The sequence below is a fragment of the Lactuca virosa genome, chromosome 1 (assembly GCF_052849685.1).
Source record: "Lactuca virosa cultivar CGN04683 chromosome 1, Lactuca_virosa_CGN04683_v6, whole genome shotgun sequence".
Classification (NCBI taxonomy): Eukaryota; Viridiplantae; Streptophyta; class Magnoliopsida; order Asterales; family Asteraceae; genus Lactuca; species Lactuca virosa.
This window is the reverse complement of record NC_136426.1, coordinates 129,899,749-129,911,623: the sequence shown is the minus strand read 5'-3', so window position 1 is coordinate 129,911,623 and position 11,875 is coordinate 129,899,749. Positions and strand designations below refer to the sequence as shown.

Sequence of the window (11,875 nt, the reverse complement as noted above, 5' to 3'; positions counted from 1 at the left end):
GTGCTGGAGATAGAGATGGCGATGGTGGCGATTGTGTTAAGAAGGAAATGGACATAATTTCATAAAAGCCCTCATATTTATATAAAAACCTTCATGTGACCGGCTACTTATTCACAACTTGATAATAAGCTCTAAATGACAAAACTTACTCAAATGTGAGGTATTAATGAACACAAATTTGAACTTAGGACATAACCACATATTTCATATAAACATAAGGAATTTTATGGCAATAACCCTTTAATATATATATATATATATATATATATATATATATATATATATATATATATATATATATATATATATATAACTTGATTTTTGGTGAAACAACTCGGGTTGTCTTTGAATTTGCATTTGGGGCAAACGGGGATGCTTACAATCCTTGTGTTTCAATCATGAAAATGAGATTTAACTACTCCTTTCTTGGTTAAAAGTGAGATTTCTATCGGTTTCAATAATTATGCAAAAATACAACTTTAATTGGAAATATAAAAAACAATATATAAAAAGACAAAAATAACTATTTCTCAACCTTTTTTTAAAAAATAAGCAAAATCTAAGGAATTTTCAAATTTAACCATAAATTTAGGACCTACAAAATGAGTACTCTATTAGAAAATGCTCAAAGTAATACTGTTTTTTATCGTTTCGTAGTAATGTCTCTCATTTTACAGGCTCTGTGAAATATTCATCCCATCACCTGCGGTATTGTAAATATACACATACATAATTGATTTTGAATATTAATATATGAATATCGAGTATCTTGTAATATTGTAAATAGATAAACATATAATTTCATAAGACATATTTTTAGAAAAAAAAAAGTACTAGTTGATAATATTTTAACTACTAATTCACATATCTACTATTTTACTCATAAATCTATATATTTTGTTATGATTAGGACTTGAATCCTCGACCGACATATTTCTAATAAATGTTCCATGAAAGTGTTAAAATTAAATTTATTCATGAGTCTACCAATTTTACGTGTTAAACTTAAATTTTGTTTTAAAATATCTCTCATGTGTCCACCACAAAATGAGGTCATGCTTGCTTAGTCTTTGTTCTTCCCTAACTCATGCCACCAACCCCCTCTCACTCCGCCACACACATTTGCATTTGTGCCTTTTACAAAAAGTGGATGCTTTTTGACCCATATTTTTGCTATTATCTACATACCAAACACTTTTTTAGGGTGCCGTTAAAAATAAACATTTTTTCATAGTGTTCATCAATAATCAATTTAGGTCTAGCTTCTTTTAACTTGATGATTATAGCTATAATTTTAAAGGTTTTATATAAAAAATAAAAACCATAATTAGAAAATAACTAAATATACAGTTTGATGGGATTTTGCATTAAAAATAAGGGACTTGCTGCAAACATAAGATATATTATTGATCATCTTGAATACAAGTTAAAAAACATAAGTTTCCCAAGTAATTAAAAAAAATATTACTTATAACATTCAAATTTATGTGGAGTAGATAGGCTTGTGAATGGTAACATAAAAATCCGGTAATTAATATATTTTGAATTTAATAATATTTAATTTTTTGAGAATTAATATTATCTATATAATATATATTATTTTCAAAATATATTTATTCCTACGATTAATATTTCAAATTTGGATACAAAAACATGTATCCTCTAATTTAATAATATATAATTTTTTGAGAATTAATATTATCTATATAATATATATTTTTTGTATGTGAACACTGTATTTACATGCATCAATCTTGTAATTTGTTACTTGGTATAATCAATATCTTAAATATATTTGCCGTGTTTGTAAATCCTTCCTACTTGAATACATATTGCATTAAACTCTTTTTGTTTAATTAGTTGATTGTTGACTTTTCATCTAACAATATATTGTATATGTTATGTAACCTATATTATATGATAACATGACATATTTGTCACTATATAATATGTAATATATAAATTGATTAAATATGTTGAACAATATCTAGGGGTGTTTGGGATTGCTTTTGAGTATCAAAAATTCTTTTTGTAAAACGACTTTTAGTGGAAGAACTTTTTGTAAAAGATGTTATTTAAACACACCTTTTTGTAGAAGGACTTTTAGTGGAAGAACTTTTTGTAAAAGATGTTATTTAAAATGTGTTTGGATTAGACAAAATGACTTTTGATTAACTTTTATAGGTAAAGTCACAAAAAGTTAGATTTTGTGACTTTTTGAAACTCTTTCTTTTACTCTTTGCAAAAAGTCATTTTAAAATACCCTAATTAATTTTTAAAATATTTTTGTTGGTTGAAATTGCATTGTTTTCCGAAAAAGCTGATTATAAGTAGTTGATTATAGGTTGACTTTTTATAAAAGTGATAATAGAGTGTCTAAAAGGTGTTAAAAAATCAATCTAAAAGCTATGCCAAACACCCTCTTACTAGGTTTTGTTTATAACAAATATGTTCACTTGATTCATTTTTAAAGTAATCTTTAATTTATTGTCCGTATAATGTCTTAATGAAATTCGTGTTTGGATAATGTTAGTCACATTTGAATCCGGACATTGATTCTAAGTCTAACATCTATAATTTTAAACTTAAAATGCTAAAATTTTCAATTTAGTTTGGAAATTGGGATATTTGTTGTTCGGCTTTATAAGTTATAAGGCAAACTTATATAATATATTTATTTTGTCAACATTTGCTTAAAGAATTGAAAAGAAATGATGAAAAGAACGATGAAATATCGTTTTTATGTTCCCCATTTGTCCTAAAGGCTTTTGGACTTCTTTACAGCCGTTGATTCTTTATATAGAATGTCTCTTTCGTTTCCAACTCTGTCACTCTTATTCTTATACACTATTAAAGTATCAAATCATTTGAGTTTGACTTGCTTCTTTGTATCAAAGCAATCAGATTTCTTTGATAACTTCAAGAGTTCTTCATTTTCCAAACCTACCCACTTCAAATCCTAAAGTTGGGAGCGATTTTTTCACTCACTCCTACCATATAAAGATTTCTGTACCCAAACGAATCGAAAGTAGAGTCCTGTTAGGTTTCTGGGTATTCTCGATTCGAGTGTATGATTAACCTTTTTCCTAAATTCTGGAAAAGGGTAAGAGTTTTTTAATTCAATCATGGTGAATTTGAAGGAAGTTTTAGCGAAGAAGACAGTGATAGGTCTTGTATTGGGACAGATTCTCTCTCTTCTTATCACCTCAACTGGATTTTCATCGTCGGAGCTTGCTAGAAGAGGTTTGTATTTCGCATTTCATTTGTTTTTGGGGATTTTCCATTAATAGAAACAAAATCGAGCTTCTTGAAACCAGTCAAACTACCTGTAATAGTGACATAGTGTTATAAGATTAATCTCCCATAAAGCTAATAATATTTAATTCTACACAAAAAGGGGGTTTTCGTTCTCTATTCTCGACTCCCTTTATTGGTTTTAAAAGAGTCCAAGAAAGTGTTTTTATCTTTATTTTATCATATGCTAAAAGTCATGGTATTTGATGCTGTAAGTTGTAATTCACTTTGCTTTATTCTTTACTCTTTTTGAGTATTCAAGCACCATAAGTTTCTTCTTATTGAAAATTAAGCATCCCAATTGTGAAAAATGCCAAAAATACACTATCTAATTAGCAAGAACAGCCTTTTGTGGAGAAAAGAACATCATACTTGCCACTTTCTATCCAAAATCACACATTTTTTGCCAAATCTGATGTTATTTTCTCTATATTGTCATGTAAAAGTTCATATATTTTCTAATTTTACTATTTTTTTTGTAACTTAGGAATCAACGCACCTACTTCACAATCTTTAGCCAACTATGTGATGTTGGCAATCGTTTATGGAGGAATACTAATATACAGGAAAAGTGGGCTTAAGGTTTTTTTTATCTTCAATCTATATTTTCTTCTCACTTCATATTTGTTTCAAAATATGTTGTAATAATTCTTTTTATCGCCCTTTTGTAGGCTAAATGGTATTACTATTTACTTCTTGGACTTGTAGATGTAGAGGCAAATTATCTAGGTAAGCTATAATATATGATTACGAATGTTTCTTATTTACTTAATACAGAAAAAGAACAAAAAAAGGTGTTGACTTTTTTTATTATAAACAGTGGTGAAGGCGTATCAATACACATCTATAACAAGTATAATGTTACTCGATTGTTGGTCAATCCCTTCTGTGATCTTGCTGACGTGGCTTTTCCTAAAGACAAAATACAGATTCAAGAAAATTGCAGGTGTTTCCATTTGTATTGCGGGTCTTGTTCTTGTTATCTTTTCAGATGTTCATGCAGCAGATCGATCACGTAAGTATATTGAAATTACCAAATAATACATTTATATAATCAATTGTTGTTTTTTTAATTTGTATTTTTGTATAATTTTAGAAAGCGGAAGTAGCCCTATAAAGGGCGACTTACTAGTGGTTGCAGGGGCTACCCTTTATGCTGTCAGCAATGTTAGCGAGGTAATCTTCTTGTCTTTTAACCTTTTTGGTCAAAGGGCAATTTTGTCATTTTGCTTAATGGATCACTTTGGAGTTATGCAGGAGTTCTTTGTGAAAACTGCTGATAGAATTGAACTCATGGCTATGTTGGGGTTATTTGGTGCTATTATTAGTGGTATTCAAATGTATCCTTCTTTCATTTTGTGTTCAATTAGGGCTTTATAATTTGCAAAATATAATACCAAATTATAGCAATATTCCCAAATACTATAAATATAAAGAAATTAAAAACATTTTGCCCTTTTGCTTTTGTTGTCTTTAACAATGTCAATAGAAGCATACTTGAACGAGTGGAACTCAAATCCATCCATTGGTCTTCAGGAGCTGTAATCTCTCTCTCTCTTTTTCTCTCTCTGAAAAAGACGAAAATGCCCTCCATATCTTGAATGACATGTTGTTTGTTTGACTGACTTTTAGTTGCTTCCTTACACGGGATTTGCAGCAGCAATGTTTCTATTTTACTCGGGAGTCCCTGTTTTGCTGAAGGTATACAAAATTACCTTTTTGCCCATTATCATATGTTTGTTGATAATTTAATAATTTCAGATGAGTGGATCGACAATGCTAAATCTGTCTTTATTGACATCCGACATGTGGTCAGTTTTGATTCGTATCTTTGCATACCATGAAAAGGTTTGTAAAAAATAAAAATATCGATTTTAGAATATTTTAAGTTCTAATTTGGAGATATTGTTGACTTTGACTTAGGTGGATTGGATGTATTTTGTGGCGTTTGCTGCTGTTGCTGTTGGGCTGGTTGTTTATTCAGGGTTTGATAAAGAAAACCATGGAGAAGTTGTGGATGAAGTGGAAGAAAGAAGTAGATATTTAGATGAAGAAGTTGGAGGTGTGAGTTCAAATAAATCATATGTAGCAATTGGTAGCAGTAGTAGTAACAGTAGCAGTAACAGTAACAGTAACAAGCATGAGTCTGCTTCCACAAGTGAAAGAAAAACGGGAAGCAACACACAGATCAAGAAGATTTGATCTTGGAGTTTATTCTTACAAAAAAAGAAAAATGCATTTTGATGATTAGCAATACTAATAGTATAACTTTATAAATGAATTTAAGGAAAGCTTAATTGATGTTTTGATCTTTTGTCTTGTAAACTCTCCATAAGTATTTGGCTTTTTGGTTAAAAGCTATTCTTTTTATTAGCATTTCACCTTATGGTTTGTGGAGTTTTAGGGTAGGAGTGTAAACTAGGGGTAGGTTTGATAAGATGGAATAAAATTTCAACTATATAAGAATGAAATAAACAAAGTAATTATATGAACTAAGTTTAATTTGGTTCAGCTTATCACATATTTAAAATCTAACAAGAGAATTAATATGAAATGTTCTTAAATTGTTCATGAGACTGGAATTTGTTGATATTTTGCGTTTTGTAAGGTTTGCACAATTGTTTATAAACTTTTTTTTTTTGGTAAATCCTCGATGTACAAAACCAATAATAAGGTATTACGATGATGAAATATAGGTGTTTATTCATTGAAAAAAATTTTTTTTTTTTTGTAAATTATCTTACGTTCGTCCAAAAATCAACTATTTTTTGGGCATTTATAATTTTACGATATAAAAGTAAATAAAAAGTTCAAGTTTTATTTTTTTCGAAAAAAAAAGTTAGGTTTGTACTTATAAGTTTTAATTTTGAGGTTACACAACCTTTAATATGGTTTCAAGTTAATAGAAAGTTTCTGTGTTGATGTATAATTTTGGGTCCCAAGTGTAATAAAAAAGTTCATTTGACAGTGAATTCAAAACAAACAAATAATTTTAGAGGGATAATAACGAAAAACTACTATATTTTGATATTTTTCCGGTTGAACCATCCAATTTAAATTGTTCTAAAAAATCATTCATTTTTTATAAAAATTCTATGGCAACCACTATTACCTGCAAATACATGTCAAAGAGGTAATGTCTATTTTTTATTCTACAAAAATCATCCATATCTTAAAAAAATTCTACCGCGACCCTTATTTTTTCATAAATATAGTGGTTTTTTTCGATATTATATATATATATATATATATATATATATATATATATATATATATATATATATATATATATATATATATATATATATATATATATGTGTGGTTTTTGTTAGAACAAAAAGAAGAGACATTACATGTTTGACCTGCATTTGCATATCATAGTGGTTGCAATATAACGTTTATCCAATATGAGTGGTTTCTTTCATAACAAATTAAAATCAAATGGTTAAATCGGAAAAATATCAAAATATAGTGGTTTTTTTCGTTATTATCTCTAATTTTGGATGACAAAATTTAAGCTTATCATAATAGAATAACAACATATTTCAGTTTTATCTCTGTTTATTTAATCTCTTTTTTATTTAGAACGATAACATACTTTAACATTCCTTATTTTAAATAATATATTTTCGTTATGTTAGATAAAACAGTAAGAATATATTTTAGATCTCATCATTTATAAAACTAAAATATGAAGTTTAAAATAAATATATAAGATAGATATATACTTAGGTCATCCAAACCAATACAATGTCACTCATATTTTAATTGTATCACATCAGCATTTGCAAGTACCCAAGCATCTGCAAGTACCCAAGCATCGCGCAATATTACATCCTTTCAAAAATAGACCCCACTAATAAATTAACTTAGTTTATATTGAATTATGAACCATTTTCTTCAAATGTATTCTCCTCCCAAATACTTTCACACACATGATATGGGGGATGAGATTTTATGAGCAATTTGGGAGAACTTTTATGAAGGATTTGGTCTCTTAACAATTAAAGAACAACATTTTCTTTAATCAAATATGATTTTGCTTTCCTTTCTCTTGAAACAACATAGGCAGCATACAACCATCAGTCTATTATACTAAACTATGACTACTTGCTTATTAAAGAAACTTAGCATCACAAATCAAGTGTTGAACAACATTTTTCAATATTCATTTCTTTATTTTCAATCTAATCCTAAATCTATCATGAACCCTAGGATGTCTTTATTCTTGGACTTTCTTACAACTTTCAATCCATTTGTTTCCTTGTTAGCCTCTTGCGCCTTGCTCTTGGAAACAAAAGCTGTTGGATCTGTTTTTCTGCACCCGTTTCTGATGTCACCTGTAAATAAATAAATAGAAACGAACCTATTAAATCTTCCATGATCCAGCTCATTTTAGCATAATCCGGCTCATTTTAGCCATAGGTCATATATTTATATGATGCAAAATTAAAAGAACAATCATGGGTCACATTCACTTAAAGCATCTAATCCAATCAATCTTCCAAGATCCGGCTCATTTTAGCTAAGATCCGGCTTATTTTAGCCATGGGCACTATTTTTATGGCGTAAAAAGAAAAAGAACCACCGTGGGTCCCATACCATTTACTATATTTAGAGAGACATAAGGAGGGACCCACAAGCACCTAATCACATGAATCTTCTAAGATCCGGCTCATGTTAGCCAAAAGCCGGCTTATTTTAGCTAGAGGTCCTACTTATTATATCAATTATTACCCGAATTTTGAAGGGGAAACGATGGGTTCTCACTTCATGGCCAATGCAAACTCTAACATCCATGCCAAGACTATCAACACCAATTATATTTGCTTCCTATAAAATAAACAAAACCAGAAATATATTTAAAAATAAAAATTAATAATCGACCAAAAAATCCAAGAAAAAAAGGTATTACCTCAACATGAAATCCATTCTTTTTACATAAAGCTCTAAGTGCAAGATTAGAGTTCATTGTCTTCTCATTCAAGTTTTCAACAATCTCATGAATCGAGTGTACAAGAATATCAGCCTCAGCATCTTTAAAATCTTTCAAATTTATTACCGACTGTAAAAATATATAAAAAAAAGTTCCATAAAATTTAATATGTATCGACTTTTTTTTTTAAATGTTAGTAAAGCAAGATTTATATGCATACCTGAACACCATACACAGAGAACAACTCGATTTTCATAATCTCCAATCTGTAAAAAAGTGATGCACTCCAGTTTACATCTTCATCTGCACATAAAATAACACATAATTATATGATAAGTTGATAACTCATAAGTTATATGTTTAAAGCTCCATTGTTTTTTACTTTTTTTACCTTCCCAATTCTCATCATATGTATCCCTTTCTTCAACACGAAAGAGTCTTCTTAAATACAACTCTTCATCAACAAAAGCAGGACTTAAGCATCCCAAAACAGAAACCCCATTTGAAGGATGATCCATCCTTCTAGAATATTCCATGTTAGAAGCCTAAAAGGCACCCAAATTTTACAAAAAGCTTCCAAGAACAAAAAGATTAAATGATAAATATTAGCTCTACTATTGATATTTGATTGTAATTGTATCACCTTTGTCAAACACTTGGCAAAATAAATCGGGTGGACCCCAGCAGAATCAATTGGTATACCCCATTCTGTAAAGCCACCCAACATATCTGGAACCTCATCCTAATAATAATAATAATAATAATAATTAATAATAAACAAAGACAATGTAGTAATGTACTTTTATATAAAGATAATAAAATAGAAAGTAGGATAATACCTCATAATAGTCTTCAAAGAAAAGAATGTCATCAAGAGAGGTATCAGAAATATGACTTTCAGGGATAGATAACAGTTGATTCTCAAAAACTAGAAGATCCATTCCAATCAAAACATTCTGAAAATAAATAAATAAAAATATCACCTTAAGTATTAATCAAAATGTGATAAAATTGTAAGCTAAGATGATTAAGGTGAAATTGGTACTTAAGAGTTAGAATCTAGAAAGTTCTTACCACAGGGTTTCTTGCTTCAGGATCTTGCATAATGTTTGCATCATCTGGAACCTTGAAGTATATATCTGAAGAAAATACAGGACATTAAAAACAAGGATTTATCATTTATATTTAAGAAATATGCAGAAAAAATAACTTGTTACCACTACTTAGTGTGTATTGAATAAAGCTTTGAACTTCTTGATGTATGATGAATAAAGATTTGAAGCTTTTTATTTTGTATATGTAATAAAGATTTGAACTTTTTGGAATATAATATATAAATCTTTAAAAGTTTTGTGTATATATTGAATAAAGCTTTTCACCTTTTTGATGCATAACAAATAAAGCTTTGAACTTTTTGATGCATAACAAATAGACCTTTTATGGATTTTGATGTATACTGAATAAAGCTTTGAACTTTTTGACATACAACAAAGAAATCTTTAAAGTTTTGGATGTATATCGAATAAAAAGCTAAGTTAAAGTTATGAAAATTTTGATGGATAACAAATAAAGATTTGAACTTTTTGTTTGTATAACAAATAAAGCTTCAATTTTTTATTGTAGATTTGTATACTGAATAAAGCTTTAAACTTTTTCATATATTTCAACTAAATCATTAAAGTTTTTGACATATATTGAATAAAGCTTTGAACTTTTTTAATGTATATGAAATAAAGATTTGAATGTCAAACCTCCACCATCATCAATCACATATGGATATTCCACCCATGAGATATGCTCATGTGGTTCAGAGTGTATTGTTCCAGGGAATATCAACAATCCACTACTATTACCCTAAAACAACCAAAGTAGACCATAATTTTTTTCATCATCAATTAATCAAAACTTGAAAGATTTATGCATCAATAAGTAATATGTGTTTAAGTTTAAGAACCTCGATTGTTGTCTTTGCAATTTCTGCACTTGTAAGCTTAGTTTCACGAACTCTTTTGCAATTTTTGATTTCTTCAAGTGGATGATATCCATTTTTTGCAACATAACTTGATGATGATGATGATTCAGGGACTGAATCAGGATAATCTGCAGCAACTGAAACTTTGGACATGCAATTTTTTCGACCAATTCGCCTCCAATTTAATCCAACATCTCCAAGAAACTGATTTTTGCATCTGAATCTGGATAAATAGACATACACCCAATTTAGATAACTATTCATATCAACCATTTTAACAAATTTTCAGTTTTTGGGTTGCCAAAAGATGTTTATATATAAACCTTGATTCTAAATTATCACAAGTTCTTGGAATCTCAGGAGAACGAATCCAATTGCTAGTGACTCCATATGATGTAGAGCAACCAATGCCTTCAGAATGACAAACACCACATGAAGAACCTAAAATCAACCAAAAAAAACCCTACAAAATCAATATAATCTGAAGAACAGGAAGAACAGCAACATTTCTAGGCTGATCTTTACAAAACTTGGAAATAGGGCTCAAACAGATTATCGTTCCTGATTGCAAAAATCAAAGAATTTGACCAAACAATCAGTTGAAGGTTTTCATAGAAACATAAACTTTGATTTCGTATGTGATACTAAGCCCGAGATTTGACTAATTAAACAATTTCTTTCGGGGTTCATACGAATTCCTTATACGATCGAATTGGTCTAATATGTATCCATGAAACTAACTCGTTATACAAACTGCCCTCAAACAATGACCTCAAGTTTTTAGTAAGTAAAGCATACGAATACGAATGATTACACAGTAAAATTTACATGTATTGAAAGAGACGGGATTTGTATTTTTGGGGTTACCGATGGAAATAAACCGAGGTGCTGCAATCACCATCTGTTGAAAGAGACGGGAATCGCTAAAAGTCGAAAGTGGCAGCGGATTTCATAACAGAAAGCAGCTGATATTCTGCAGATATTGCGAAGAGAGATTTGGATTTGAGTTTGTTTTTGTTTTGTTGGTATTGAAAGACTGCGGAAATACACAAATGGAAAGGTCTTTGTCCAGCAATCGACAAACCTGGCGCCTGTGCACAGACTTCTTCCAACCCAGTTAGAGCAAAAAGCCCATTTATGTGAGAGTGTACAAGTCAGGATGCACAACGTACAACTCCATCTGAACAGTGAGTGTCCGATTATTTGGATGAAATTGACAAGTTCATAAATTGGTTCTATATTAATGTCTATCATTTCGGATAAAGTTTTGTTTTGTTTTGCTTTTTTTTTATGCGATAAACTTATGTAGTTTTTTAAACTAAAATCCAAAGGGACGTCGGATTAAAATTTTATTTCAGTATTATAATACTAAAAAACTTGTTTTATAAAAGTGATAATACATTACTAATTTAATTTATGTTTTATTAATAATAAAATTAAAGTTTGTTAAAATTTGATAAATACCAATTAGTCTTTAAATGTAAAGATATTTACATTTTATGTGCTTGTAATCTTTTAGATCATCTCCAACTTATCTCTATTTTTTTTAGAATAAAAAATTAAGTAAATACTGTTTCATCTCCAACTCTACTCTATTTTCTATCACATTTTGTAACCCAAAAAGTACATTCCTAGAATATTTCATTTTTATAACTTATATATATTGTCAAATA

At 29.1% G+C, this 11,875-nt stretch overlaps 2 protein-coding genes across 3 annotated transcripts; one reads left to right on the top strand and one right to left on the bottom strand.

Annotated features, from left to right (window-relative positions):
* The first annotated feature begins 2,839 nt into the window (after positions 1 to 2,839).
* LOC145158081 (uncharacterized) lies at positions 2,840 to 5,664 on the top strand. The gene is made up of 10 exons (XM_079077028.1): positions 2,840 to 3,243; positions 3,782 to 3,876; positions 3,966 to 4,023; positions 4,115 to 4,309; positions 4,391 to 4,470; positions 4,552 to 4,634; positions 4,784 to 4,835; positions 4,927 to 4,995; positions 5,056 to 5,142; positions 5,218 to 5,664. The coding sequence occupies exons 1-10, from the start codon at positions 3,126 to 3,128 to the stop codon at positions 5,494 to 5,496; spliced, it is 1,116 nt and encodes a 371-aa protein (XP_078933154.1). The 5' UTR covers positions 2,840 to 3,125; the 3' UTR covers positions 5,497 to 5,664.
* A 1,606-nt stretch (positions 5,665 to 7,270) lies between these two features.
* On the bottom strand, positions 7,271 to 11,388 carry LOC145158071 (Pentatricopeptide repeat (PPR) superfamily protein). 2 transcript variants are annotated; one of them, XM_079077021.1, is made up of 12 exons: positions 11,031 to 11,388; positions 10,526 to 10,643; positions 10,185 to 10,425; positions 9,982 to 10,084; positions 9,305 to 9,369; positions 9,070 to 9,186; positions 8,874 to 8,972; positions 8,622 to 8,775; positions 8,451 to 8,533; positions 8,210 to 8,359; positions 8,032 to 8,127; positions 7,271 to 7,634 (listed from the first exon to the last, which is right to left on the bottom strand). In XM_079077021.1, the coding sequence occupies exons 1-12, from the start codon at positions 11,101 to 11,103 to the stop codon at positions 7,542 to 7,544; spliced, it is 1,392 nt and encodes a 463-aa protein (XP_078933147.1). In that variant the 5' UTR covers positions 11,104 to 11,388; the 3' UTR covers positions 7,271 to 7,541. The 2 variants fall into 2 exon arrangements, with proteins under 2 accessions (XP_078933147.1, XP_078933151.1); XM_079077025.1 differs by having other exon boundaries at positions 11,070 to 11,386.
* Between the last annotated feature and the right edge of the window lie 487 nt (positions 11,389 to 11,875).

Coding starts and splice junctions, on each gene's coding strand:
- LOC145158081 (XM_079077028.1), top strand. CDS start 3,126: ATGGTGAATTTGAAGGAAGTTTTAGCGAAGAAGACAGTGATAGGTCTT. Junction 3,244..3,781: donor GTCGGAGCTTGCTAGAAGAG/GTTTGTATTTCG, acceptor TTTGTAACTTAG/GAATCAACGCACCTACTTCA. Junction 4,024..4,114: donor TGTAGAGGCAAATTATCTAG/GTAAGCTATAAT, acceptor TATTATAAACAG/TGGTGAAGGCGTATCAATAC.
- LOC145158071 (XM_079077021.1), bottom strand. CDS start 11,103: ATGGTGATTGCAGCACCTCGGTTTATTTCCATCGGTAACCCCAAAAAT. Junction 8,360..8,450: donor TCTCTGTGTATGGTGTTCAG/GTATGCATATAA, acceptor ATATTTTTACAG/TCGGTAATAAATTTGAAAGA. Junction 8,128..8,209: donor AGAATGGATTTCATGTTGAG/GTAATACCTTTT, acceptor TTTATTTTATAG/GAAGCAAATATAATTGGTGT.